The sequence below is a fragment of the Aotus nancymaae genome, unplaced genomic scaffold (assembly GCF_030222135.1).
Source record: "Aotus nancymaae isolate 86718 unplaced genomic scaffold, 86718_ANA_hifiasm-v0.15.2.pri h1tg000025l, whole genome shotgun sequence".
NCBI lineage: Eukaryota > Metazoa > Chordata > Mammalia > Primates > Aotidae > Aotus > Aotus nancymaae.
Genome location: NW_026988438.1, coordinates 17,657,577 through 17,671,418, shown reverse-complemented (window position 1 = coordinate 17,671,418; position 13,842 = coordinate 17,657,577). Strand labels below are relative to the sequence as shown.

General features: G+C 37.4%; 1 protein-coding gene across 4 annotated transcripts in view; it reads right to left on the bottom strand.

The window, feature by feature from the left end:
• Positions 1 to 586: 586 nt before the first annotated feature.
• PEX1 (peroxisomal biogenesis factor 1) overlaps positions 587 to 13,842 on the bottom strand; it is a 48,904-nt gene continuing 35,648 nt past the window's right edge. For 2 of the 4 annotated variants that reach the window (XM_021674212.2, XM_021674211.2), the window contains exons 18-24: positions 13,295 to 13,437; positions 13,101 to 13,204; positions 11,778 to 11,954; positions 9,674 to 9,904; positions 7,517 to 7,714; positions 7,100 to 7,230; positions 587 to 1,089 (exon numbers count right to left, since the gene is read on the bottom strand). In XM_021674212.2, the coding sequence (XP_021529887.1) occupies positions 1,005 to 1,089; positions 7,100 to 7,230; positions 7,517 to 7,714; positions 9,674 to 9,904; positions 11,778 to 11,954; positions 13,101 to 13,204; positions 13,295 to 13,437 (1,069 nt within the window). In that variant the 3' untranslated portion in view covers positions 587 to 1,004. Of the gene's footprint in view, positions 1,090 to 7,099; positions 7,231 to 7,516; positions 7,715 to 9,673; positions 9,905 to 11,777; positions 11,955 to 13,027; positions 13,205 to 13,294; positions 13,438 to 13,842 lie in introns of those variants that run through there. The other 2 variants (XM_021674213.2, XM_021674215.2) reach the window with 2 other exon arrangements.

Below are 13,842 nucleotides of genomic sequence, written 5' to 3'. Positions count from 1 at the left end.
ATGGCCACATGTTTAGTTGGAGAAAGGGCAATGGTTGCTGCCTATACATCCTTCATTGCTGTCTCCTTTATTTAAATTTTAATTTTAGAGACAGGGTCTTACTCTGTTGCCCAGGCTAAAGTACAGTGGTACTATCATGGCTCAGTGCAGCCTCAACCTCCTGGGATCAAGTGATTTTCCTGCCTCAGCCTCCCAGGTAGCTGGGACTAGAAGCACACCATCATGCATGGCTAATTCTTTTTTAAAAAGAGATAGGGTCTCACTATGTTGCCCAGACTTATTTGTGTATTTAACTAATGTTCTCTTTTGTGCTTTTTCTTTACCCCATTACTATATAGATATCAGATACACAGATTGTATTGATAGTGGCTAATGTTACAATTTAGTTTATAGATGAGAGAATATCAAGATAAAATCATAACTGGAACTAGGAGAGGAATGGATGACATTTAAATATCTTGGGCTTGGAGCCAGATGTAGCATATTAGAGGGATGTGAGTTCATTTCTGGTTGAGCAGATAATTAAATGTATTTGAGTTATGTGTAAACTTTGCACTTTTTGATATAAGAACAACAGATAATAGTATCAGTCAGTAATAGGATATTTTATTTCAAAAACAGTGAAGAAGCTGCTAAGCATAAAATTTGTCAAATGCTACCAAGATGTTGAATGTGCAACTGTGAATGCCAAGAAATTTAAATTTAATTACATTCTTTATGATCTTTTCCTCAAAGGAAATAAATTAGTTCCGCCATTTGGCTAATATTATTTCATTAAAGACTGAATATAGATTTATAGGAAATTATAGAATCCATTATAAATGTCCCAATTTATACTACAGTATTAATCTCAATCCTGATCATTACATAATTACAGCATTTATCAATCTGATTTTATAAATCAACCAAATTTGTTAAATTAAGAAGAAATTTACAGACGCTATTTTTCCCTGTTACAACATATGGACAAGCCATCAAAAACAAAACCCCAAAAGAAGTGTATTTTATGCTAAAGTTACTTTCTGTCCAGGTCGAAACATTGTTCCACTTTGATTTTTCCTCTTCTTTGGATTTTGAAAGCTTTCATATCTGAAAAGAGATAATTTAATATGTGTAAATAGTACAATTACAAAAGATAATGGATTGTTTGCAAACTCAATTATATTTTAAGAAATGAATGGGAAATAACAAACTAGAAAAAAAAATGGCAGTCACAGAAATTAAAAGAATTCTTACAAATAAAGTTGCACTCCAATAGAAAACGGAGCAAAGGGGATGAAAAGACAAATTAGAAAAGATAAAATACAAAGGACAATGAATAATATAAAAAAAAGTATAACCTCTACACTTTTAATCAAAGAAATGTAAATTATTTTTTTTATTGCATTTTAGGTTTTGGGGTACACGTGAAGAACATGCAAGACTGTTGCATAGGTACACACGTGGCAGTGTGATTTGCTGCCTTCCTCCCCTTCACCTATATCTGGCCTTTCTCCCCATGCCATCTCTTCCCCAACTCCCCACCCCCCGCCGTCCCTCCCCTATTTCTCCCCAACAGACCCCAGTGTGTAGTGCTCCCCTCCCTGTGTCCATGTATTCTCATTGTTCAACACCTGCCTATGAGTGAGAACATGTGGCGTTTTTGTGTTCTTCTGTCAGTTTGCTGAGAATGATGGTTTCCAGATTCATCCATGTCCCTACAAAGGACATGAACGCAGTGTTTTTGATGGCTACATAATATTCCATGGTGTATATGTGCCACATTTTCCCTGTCCAGTCGATCATCGATGGGCATTTGGGTTGGTTCCAGGTCTTTGCTATTGTAAACTGTGCCGCAGTGAACATTCGCGTGCATGTGTCCTTATAGTAGAACGATTTATAATCCTTTAGATATATACCCAGTAATGGGATTGCTGGATCAAATGGTATTTCTGTCCAGATCCTTAAGGAATAGTCACACTGTCTTCCTCAATGGTTGAAGTGTTCCTATTTCTCCACATCCTCTCCAGCATCTGTTGTCTCCAGATTTTTTAATGATCGCCATTCTAACTGGCATGAGATGGTATCTCAATGTAGTTTTGATTTGCATTTCTCTAATGACCAGTGATAATGAGCATTTTTTCATATGTTTGTTGGCCTCATGTATGTCTTATTTTGTAAAGTGTCAGTTCATATCCTTCGCCTACTTTTGAATGGGCTTGTTTTTTTCTTGTAAATCTGTTTAGTTCTTTGTAAATTCTGGATATCACCCCTTTGTCAGATGGGTAAACTGCAAAAATTTTTTCCCATTCTGTTGGTTGCCGATTCACTCTAATGACTGTTTCTTTTGCTGTGCAGAAGCTGTGGAGTTTGATTAGGTCCCATTTGTCTATTTTGCTTTTGTTGCCAATGCTTTTGGTGTTTTGGTCATGAAGTCCTTGCCTATGCCTATGTCCTGAATGGTTTTGCCTAGGTTTTCTTCTAGGGTTTTTATGGTGTTAGGTCTTATGTTTAAGTCTTTAATCCATCTGGAGTTAATTTTAGTGTAAGGTGTCAGGAAGGGGTCCAGTTTCTGCTTTCTGCACATGGCTAGCCAGTTTTCCCAACACCATTCAGTAAACAGGGAATCCTTTCTCCATTGCTTGTTTTTGTCAGGTTTGTCAAAGATCGGATGGTTGTAGATATGTTACATTGCCTCCAAGGCCTCTGTTCTGTTCCATTGGTCTATATCTCTGTTTTGGTACCAGTACTATGCTGTTTTGATTACTGTAGCTTTGTAGTATAGTTTGAAGTCCAGTAGTGTGGTGCCTTCAGCTTTGTTCTTTTTGCTTAGAATTGACTTGGCTATGCGGGCTTTCTTTTGGTTCCATATGAAGTTTAAGGTGTTTTTTTCCAGTTCTGTGAAGAAGGTCATTGGTAGCTTGATGGGGATAGTTGAATCTGTAAATTACTTTGGGCAGTATGGCCATTTTCACGATATTGATTCTTCCTAACCATGAACGTGGAATGTTTCTCCAACTGTTTGTGTCCGCTCTTATTTCATTGAGCAGTGTTTTGTAGTTCTCCCTGAAGAGGTCCTTTACGTTCCTTGTTAGTTGTATTCCTAGGTATTTTATTCTCTTTGTAGCAATTGTGAATGGCAGTTCATTCTTGATTTGGCTCTCTTTAAGTCTGTTATTGGTGTATAGGAATGCTTGTGATTTTTGCACATTGATTTTGTATCCTGAGACTTTGCTGAAGTTGCTCATCAGTTTCAGGAGATTTTGGGCTGAGATGATAGGGTCTTCTAAATATACAATCATGTCGTCTGCAAATAGAGACAATTTGACTTCCTCCTTTCCTAATTGAATACCCTTTATTTCTTTTTCTTGCCTGATTGCTCTGGCTAGAACTTCCAGTACTATATTGAATAGGAGTGGTGAGAGAGGGCATCCTTGTCTAGTGCCAGATTTCAAAGGGAATGCTTCCAGTTTTTGCCCATTCAGTATGATACTGGCTGTAGGTGTGTCATAAATAGCTTTTATTATTTTGAGATATGTTCTGTCAATACTTAGTTTATTGAGGGTTTTTAGCATAAAGTGCTGTTGAATTTTGTCAAAGGCCTTCTCTGCATCAATTGGGATAGTCATGTGGTTTTTGTCTTTGGTTCTGTTTATGTGGTGAATTACGTTTATAGACTTGCATATGTTGAACCAGCCTTGCATCCCCGGGATGAATCCTACTTGATCATGGTGGATAAGCTTTTTGATGTGCTGTTGCAATTGGCTTGCCAGTATTTTATTGAAGATTTTTGCATCTATGTTCATCATGGATATTGGCTTGAAGTTTTCTTTCTTACTGAGTCTCTGCCGGGTTTTGGTATCAAGATGATGTTGGTCTCATAAAATGATTTGGGAAGGATTCTCTCTTTTTGGATTATTTGGAATAGTTTCAGAAGGAATGGAACCAGCTCCTCTTTGTATGTCTGGTAGAATTTAGCTGTGAACCCATCTGGACCTGGGCTTTTTTTGGGTGGTAGGCTCTTAATTGCTGCCTCAACTTCAGACCTTGTTATTGGTCTATTCAGGGTTTCGACTTCTTCCTGATTTAGGCTTGGGAGGAGACAAGTGTCCAGGAATTTATCCATTTCTTCCAGGTTGTTTTCTAGTTTATGTGCATAGAATTGTTTGTAATAATCTCTGATGGTTTGAATTTCTGTGGAATCTGTGGTGATATCCCCTTTATCATTTTTTATTGCATCTATTTAGTTATTCTCTTTTTTATTAATCTGGCTAGTAGTCTATTTTGTTGATCTTTTCGAAAAACCAGCTCCTGGATTTATTGATTTTTTTTGAAGGTTTTTTTGTGTCTCTAGCTCCTTCAGTTCTGCTTTGATTTTAGTTATTTCTTGTCTTATGCTAGGTTTTGAGTTTTTTTGATCTTGCTCCTCTAGCTCTTTGAATTTTGATGATAGGGTGTCAATTTTAGATCTCTCCTTGCTTCTCATGTGGGCACTTATTGTTATATATTTTCCTCTAGAGACTGCTTTAAATGTGTCCCAGAGATTCTGGTATGTTGTGTCTTCGTTCTCATTGGTTTCGAAGAACATCTTTATTTCTGCCTTCGTTTCACTGTTTATCCAGTCAACATTCAAGAGCCAGTTGTTCAGTTTCCATGAAGCTGTGCGGTTCTGAGTTAGTTTCTGAATTCTGAGTTCTAACTTGATTGCACTGTGGTCTGAGACCGTTTGTTTGTTATGATTTCTGTTCTTTTGCATTTGCTGAGGAGTGATTTACTTCCAATTATGTGGTCAGTTTTAGAGTAGATGTGATGTGGTGCCGAGAAGAATGTATATTCTGTGGATTTGGAGTGGAGATTTCCGTAAATGTCTGTTAGGTTTGCTTGTTCCAGGTCTGAGTTCAAGTCCTGGATATCCTTGTTAATTTTCTGTCTGGTTGATCTGTCTAATATTGACAATGGGGTGTTAAAGTCTCCCACTATTATTGTGTGGGAGTCTAAGTCTCTTTATAAGTCATTAAGAACTTGCCTTATGTATCTGGGTGCTCCTGTATTGGGTGCGTATATATTTAGGATCGTTAGCTCTTCTTGTTGTATTGATCCTTTTACCATTATGTAATGTCCTTCTTTGTCTCTTTTGATCTTTGTTGCTTTAAAGTCTATTTTATCAGAGACAAGAATTGCAACTCCTGCTTTTCTTTGCTCTCCATTTGCTTAGTAAATCTTCATCCCTTTATTTTGAGCCTTTGTGTATCCCTGCATGTGAGATGGGTTTCCTGGATACAGCACACCAATAGGTTTTGGCTTTTTAATGTAAATTTTTAAGATACCATTTTTCTCCAATCAAAAGGGCCAAGTTTAGAAAAATACTGCAACAACACACAATATTAGTAGTGATGGTGCAGTATATCTGACACTCTCACATACTGCTGTTGAAATATATATTGTACAGTATTTCTGGAAGGCAATTTGGCAATACATTTCAAAAGCCTTAAATGTGAGCTCCCCGTTATGTAGTAATTCCACCTCTATCCCAGTGAAACAATGAGATATGTGCATATATTCACAGCTGCAAGAATGTTCATTACCACATTGCCTGGGAGCAATTTAAATGTGTAAATATTGGATATTGTGGAATAGCTACACTATAAAATGACATTTAAAAATAAAGTAAACACTTAAAATGTAAAACAGTTTTCAGGATGTATATGGATAAAGGGGGACTGCTATATAGCAATAGGTACAGAGTGTTCTTACAGTAGGAAAAAGTATATAAGCATGTAAACTAATATGCTTTGGGAGGTGGTGGAGTTAGGTGAAATTTGTTTCATTTTTCCTTCTGTTTTCTGATTCTTCTAGAATAAATACATAGAACTAATGTATGTACACATACATACTCCGAAGTACTGCAAAATTAGGTAACAAAGGGCAGCAGCTTCTGAAGACCAGAAATAAATATCTCTTAAATTGAATTACATTGAATCATTGACCTAGAATGATTCCGAGTCATGGGTCTCAGATTCATAGGTGGCCATAAATTCATCTGCAAGAATTCTATAAATCCAATGTATAACAAATGTGGTTTGCAAATGAATAAATCTGAATGTATTTAAATGCTCTTGAGATTAATAAAATACAAATTATTTTTAAGCTAAAACAAGTATTTTATAACAACTTTTACATGCTCTTGAGATTAATAAAATATAAATTACTTTTAAGGCAAAACAAGTATTTTATAACAAATTTTACAAATTATACATTAGAATCAATTTGAACTTTTTTTTTTTTAAGATGCAGTTTTGGTCTTGTTGCCTAGGCTGGAGTGCAGTGGCGCTCGGCTCACCACAACCTCTGCCTCCCAAGTCGCTGGGATTACAGGTATGCGCCACCATGCCTGGCTAATTTTGTATTTTTAGTAGAGATGGGGTTTCTCCACGTTGATGAGGCTGGTCTAGAACTCCCAACCTCAGGTGATCCATCTGCCTCCCAAAGTTTTGGGATTAAAGGCGTGAGCCACCATGCTTGGCCACTTTGAATTTTTAATTTTCCTTCTTATTTCTTCAAAGTTACTATTTTTTTAAAATTGAGATGGAGTCTTGCTCTGTTGCCCAGGATGGAGTACAGTGGTGCAATCTCATCTCACTGCAACCTCCGCCTCCCAGGTTCAAGCAATTGTCCTGTTTTGGCCTCCCGAGTAACTGGGAATATGGGTGCATGCCACCACACCTGGCTAATTTTTGTATTTTTAGTAGAGGCGGCATTTCACTGTATTGGCCAGGCTGGTCTCAACTCCTGACCTCACCATCCACCTCAGCCTCCCAAAGTGTTGGGATTACAGGCATGAGCCACTGTGCCCAGCCCAAAGTTACTAAAATTAAATGAGTCTATTATGAATAATTCAAATATAATCAAATGAACTGGTTAATGAAACCTCAATTTTGACTTCTGTACTTCTGACATTTTGGGATTTTTAAATGCATAGCTACCACACAGATTTTTTTGAATTGGCTTTTAAATATTCAAAATATTACTTTTTATTCTAAACAAGAACTTAAAATTTTAAGTGTATTACTATGTGACTTGTAATAGTAGCTATACTTCCAAATCAGAATCTGTTACTTACAGCTCAGCAAAATTCTTCCAGTCATCTTCACTAATGGATGGTCTTGTGTGACCAAGTGCAGTCATTAAATGCGACTGATTAATAGCCAGTCTGGTTTTGATTGGTCCTGGTTGGTTAATGGATTCATCTTCCTTAAGTAATAAAAGAAATTGACAAAGAGTTAACTTAGGGATATAAAGAAAAATGTGATAGTCCAATTGTTATTTATTTTTGTCAGTTTTTTCAAGAGATTATATATTCTCTTCCTTATAATGAAACATCGAAAGCAAGAAAGTACATAACCATTTGACTGAGTTAATGTGTTCTGGTCCCTTGTTTATAAATATAGTTCATTTGTAAATCAAAGAAATACTATCAAAGGGAGAAACAATTTTTAAGAACTTTTAAAAATTATAATGAGGAGGAAAAAAGTCATACTCCACTTTGGCTCCGGTATCTGCCTTTGATAATACTGATATCTGCCCTCAGTTGATCTCTTTGTTCTTGTGTAAGTTCTTGGCAACCCTCTTGTGAAGCTGTCCTTAACACTGGAGGCTGTGAAAACAACTGGTCTTTCCCAGGAACTCCAGGCAAATCCTGAGTCACAGAGCTTGGTGCAGAGAGACACTGTGAGCTCTGCATGGTAAATTGCAGTAATGAAAGATGGAAGGAAGTAGGGAGAGAAAAAACTATCAGTTTACCAAAGATAAAAATTAAACATTTTAAGCAATAAAACATTAACACAGATAAGTATATATGTTAACTGAAGTGAAGCAAGTTGAAAAGTTGTTTATATTCTATAAAGGTTCACTGATATCTATGTTATAGAACCACCATAGAGTGAAAACTGCCATAACACAAGGTAGGTTTTTTTAATGCTTTGTTGCTTAAATCCAACACACTAATGCCCAAGGACAGGTTTCTTTGTTTTCAGAAAACAAATTTTCAGAAAACAAAGCTTCTGTAGATAGAAGAAATAAAAAACAGAATTAAAGACTAAAAACACCACCTTACTATTGGGAATAAAAATGGGTCATTTTTATATTTTTAAAGTCTTAGTTAGGCTGGGCATGGTGGCTGACACCTGTAATCCTAGCACTTTGGGAGGTCAAGGCAGGCAAACTGCTTGAGCCCATGAGTTTGAGACCAGCCTGGGCAACATGGTAAAACCTTGCCTCTACAAAAAATACAAAAATTAGCTGGGCATGGTGGCATGTGCCTGTAGTCCCAACTACTCAGGAGGCTGAGGTGGGAGGATCACCTAAGCCCATGAGGTCAAGGCTGCAGTGAGCCATAATTGTGCCACTGCACTCTAGTTTGGGTGACAGAGTGAGAGTCTATCTATCTCAAAAAAAAAAAAAGAAAGCACGAATAAAGCAAATGTACAAAAACACAGGAAACATGTAACCAAATATATGTACAATATATGTACAAATCTTACATGTACTAATAAAATTACAGTGAACCACTAACAGTTTTGAGAAGAGATGTTGAATGCTAGTAGAGTAACAGTGATACTGCCCACATTTAATCAAAACGCTTTCCTGTTGAAACATTATTAGTACACTTCACTGTGCTTACACTTTGCAGCAAAAGTATCACAGATAACATTTTGTTTTCAGGAATTTTTGACATTATTGTATCAAATTACTCATTATCCTCAACTGTTCGTGATAATAGAATTTAAGTTTACTATTACATGGAACTGCTCCTAAAGACGTTTTAAAACCACTAGGTTAAGAGAGATGAACCTGAGGGCCGGTGCGGTGGCTCATGCCTGCAATTCTAGCACTTTGGGAGGCTGAGGTGAGTGGATCACGAGGTCATGAGATTGAGACCATCCTGGCCAGCATGGTAAAACCCCGTCTCTACTAAAAATACAAAAATTAGCTGGGTATGGTGGCACACTTCTATAATCCCAGCTACTTGAGAGGCTGAGGGTGAGGGAGGAGAATCCTTTAAACCCAGGACCTGATGGAGGTCACAGTGAGCTGAGATTGCGCCACTGCACTCCACCCCAGCGACAGAGCGAGCCTTCATCTAAAAAAAAATCCAGGTGCGGTGGCTCACGCCTGTAATCCCAGCACTTTGGGAGGCCAAGGCAAGCAGATCATGAGGTCAGGAGTTCGAGACCAGCCTGACCAACATGGTGAAACCCCGTCTCTACTAAAAATACAAAAATTAGCCAGGTGTGGTGGCGTGCACCTGTAATCCCATAATCCCAGCTACTGAAGAGGCTGAGGCAGGAGAACCGCTTGAACCTGGGAGGTGGAGGCTGCAGTGAGCCATGGTTGCATCACTGCACTCTAGCTTGGGTGAAAGAGTAAGACTCTCTATCTCAAAAAAAAAGAGAACCCTGAAAGAAACCAAGGTTATCACAACCATGTGCTACTTTGGTTCCTTGCTTCCAGCTCTGTTTTAAAAATCTTAACAAGGAATGAAAATTACCAATTAGTGTTAGTAAGAAAACAAGACTATCTTACTGAAGAACCAACCAGGAAGAATATGAGGGGCTGGTTAAGACAGAAATCACTCCAACTTTACAACATACAGCTTTATATTTCAGAACTATATAATGATCACTGCACAAGATACCAAATCAGAAGAGGTTCCATTTCCAAGTTCTGATTCATAAGAGCTTCCAAAGTAGAGCCGGTACATATTGAATTTTGATTCATCTGGAAGGATCTCGGACATCTCTAAAGAAACAAGAGATTGATCTAAGCCACATTCTCCATCTCCAGCTGAATCGTCAGAGCCACTGCTATGGTTAAGAAAGACCATTGAAGACAGACTTAGGTCACTATCAGAGCTGGAACTTCCATCCTAAAATACACAAAAGGACAACCAGTTTAAATATGTAAACAATTTTAGTCTCAGAAATAAATAATAACATAGATAGCATTCTAATAGAGCAATACAAGAAACCTGAAGCATTTTTTCAAAAAGCTCATTAATTCTCTAACGGTTTTGAGGCACATGGTAAAAATTTAACTATTAAAATATAAAGACAAGACAGAATTTGTAGATAATTTACCACCATCTTCCCCTCCCTCCAAGCCAGAAAGTCTGTAATGAAGCTAACACTCAGACCTCTGGGTTTTATTTTTATGTCTCTGACTTTCCATTTATACTTTTCCACATCAAAATGATGAATGAACCATATTATAGAGTGCTTTCTCATTATAGCAAGCTCTACAAATATACACCTTTCTTTGTAGTAAAGGGAGGGAGGAGAACTTCAATGGCTTGCCAAAATAAATAACAAAAATTTGGGCAGTATCCGATTTAGAAACTGTAGGCTCTGTAGACATTCCAACAAAATGTGGTAAAGAAGGGTATACAGAATAATCCTTCCTAGAAAATATATGGTAAAGTCTATAACAGTTCAAATTATCTACTGTAAATAATAAAATCTTAATACTATCTTTAGAGAAAAGGCTGATGCTAGGGCTGGGATACAGAAAGAATAAGATAAACAATATATTTCTTGTTTTTGAGACAGGGTCTCTGTCATTCAGGCTGGAGTGCAATGGCACAATCATGGCTCACTGCATACTGGACTTCCCTCGCTCAAGGGATCCTCCTGCCTCAGCTTCTCCCAAGTAGCTAGGACTACAGGTATGTGCCACCATGCCCAGCTAATTTTTAATTTCTTTGTAGAGACAAGATCCCACTCTGTTGCCCATAGTGGGTATAGTTTGTGTGCCCATAGTTGGTCTCAAAGTAGGCTCAAGCAATCCTCCTGTATTGGCTTGCGCAAGTGTTGGGATTACGGGCGTAAGCCACCACACCAGGCCAAGAATATCTTGTATCTGGAAGTAAGAAAGTGATCCAAGAATGATGACGATGCGTCATAAGGATACAGGAGCCATACAAAAAGGGCTTCTATTGGCCAGACTGGGACAATTTAAGCTTCAAAATAACAACTTTAACTGATTTTTTTAAAAAAATTAAAGTACAAAACAAACTAAAAGCGCTAATTATTTTTCTGTTTGTAGTGAAGGCTACATGGTATCCCAATTCATGGTATCCCGATTTAAATAATATCCTTGTAAATACCAACATGTTTTTGCCAATTATTTTTTTTTATTTATTTTTTCTTTTTTTGAGACGGAGTTTCGCTCTTGTTACCCAAGCTGGAGTGCAATGGCGCAATCTCGGCTCACCGCAACCTCCGCCTCCTGGGTTCAGGCAATTCTCCTGCCTCAGCTTCCTGAGTAGCTGGGATTACAGGCACGCGCCACCATGCCCAGCTAATTTTTTGCATTTTTAGTAGAGACGGGGTTTCACCATGTTGACCAGGATGGTCTCGATCTCTTGACCTCGTGATCCACCCGCCTCGGCCTCCCAAAGTGCTGGGATTACAGGCGTGAGCCACCGCGCCCGGCCGTTTTTGCCAATTATTAAGGTAATGTTAAAGAAACAAATACCAAACCCTTCATGATTACAAATTCTCTGCAAAACCCATATTCCAACTATGGAACACTCAACTAAAGGTAAATTTAAATTTCTGTACAGTTTTAGCAAAGTTGTTTAAAAAATAGTATTATGCTGAAGAGTTTGAGGTTACAGGAAGAAAGAGAGGAAAGATACAAAAAAGAAAAAAAAAATAGCATTTTTTTTCAGGTTGAAATTTTGACACTATAATTCTCTTATCACTCATAAAATGTCATAACAGCTGCTTCATATAACTTACCTGGAGTCCACTTGAGAGCAGCCTTCCATGTAAGGCCTCCAACTGGGCATTGTAAAGTAAAGCTTTCAAATCAGCTCCAGTAAAGGAGTTGGTTAGTGATGCTATATGCTGAAGGTCAACATCATCTGCCAGAGGTAGAGAGTCACTGAGAACACTTAAAATTTCAAGACGTGATACCTGAAGAGAGAAAAATTTGTTTAACAAAAAATTAAAAACATCTTAAATTGTGTATCTCATGATTTTCTTCATAAATTAACCTTATACATCTAATAAGCTTTATAAGTAAGTTGAGAAATGTTCCAACAGCCTACTATTTATCTTCCTTGGAACTTTTTCCCCCGACAGAAATAATATAGGTAGGAAAATGAATGAAAATCAACATTCTTAAGCCTGGAAACGGTGGCTGACACCTGACCCTGTAATCCCAACGCTTTGGGAGGCTGAGGTGGGAGGATCACATGAGCCCAGGAGTTCAAGGACAGCCCAGGCAACACAGGAGACCCCATCTCTACAAAATAATTAAAAATAAAGTTAGGTGGGCATGATAGTGTGTGCCTGTGGTCCTAGCTACTCAGGAGGCTAAAGTGGGAATATTGGTTGAGCCTGGGACATAGAGGCTGCAGTGAGCTGTGATTCCATCACTGTACTCCAGGCTGGGTGATAAGTGAGACCTTGTCTCAAAAACAAAAAAACCGACAAAATATTCAGTGTAAATAATTTCTTATTCACAGTGCTTATTTTCTAGATCTGGGCAAGTATGCCAAGAAGGTATTTCAAAAGGAAAATTTAAAATAAATAGCTTTTTGTAACATATTCAGATACTTTATACTTTTGACTGTTCATTTATCTATGTTCTTTCATTTATTTGTTCATTTCTAAATTGGAGAACAACAGTTGGAACAACACAAGACTAGGTAGAATTGAAAAACTCTGTCTCTATGAAACCTGCTTACATGCTTATGATTCACATGCTTGATTCTGTATCAGAGTTTTTTTTGACAGGATAATGGAACTATGTGATTTCTGAACACAAGAGAATGTGAAAATACAGTACTTTAGGTTTCTTACATTTTTTTTCTCCCAAGCAGCCAACAAGGAAGGATTACAAAGTTTTCAGACTTGCATGGAAATGGCTGGGTCAAAGAAAGGCTTTGTATCTAATTCAGAATCTTTTTTATGCTTTGTGCAAACAAACAGTGGCTAAGGCCTTTGCCTAAGAAAGCTGGTCTTCTAAGGACAATTGCCATTACCTGGCAGAAGTAAAGCTCACAAGGAAAGATGTAGCATTTGTTGGGTTTTGGACTCTAAATATGAAATTGTCACCTGATCAGGAGGAGGACAGTATACACATTTATCTAGTCGACCAGGCCTAAGCAGGGCAGGGTCAATCAAGTCAGGGCGACTAGTAGCAGCCAATACATAAACACCTAGAGGAAAAAAGAACATTTTTTTACTAAAATCTGATGACATGATGACATTTTGTCAAAACATTATATTTCTGTATTTATAATTATTACCCTGTAAGCCTTCTACTCCATCCAACTGAGTCAGCAACTGGTTAACCACTCGGTCTGTAACTCCTGTATTATCATGACCCCTTCGAGGAGCAATGGATTCAAATTCATCAAAGAAAAGAATGCAGGGCTTTGCAGCCTGCGCTCTGGGAAAAACAAACAACATTTCATATTTGAATCAGGCTTCATGGTTTGCAAAGTGATTTGATGTATTTATTTTATGTATTTATATATATTTATGTACTTGTTTTAATCTTTACAACAAACCCTTAAAGACAAGGTATATGTAAATTATGTATAAATATATAAAAATATATGTATATATATGTATTTATTTTAATTTTCACAACAAACCCTTAAGGCAAGGTATGTATAATTACCCTCATATTCAGTAAACTGCTGGGGTCAAGGTGTTTATTAAGACCCATGCCTTCTGGATAGACTAACAGGGATCAAAACAAAGATCTGAGTCTTAGTCAATAAGTCAAACACTTCTTTGATTCCTATTATAAGTAACCATTTTTATATTAATATATACTTATTAGCCACCC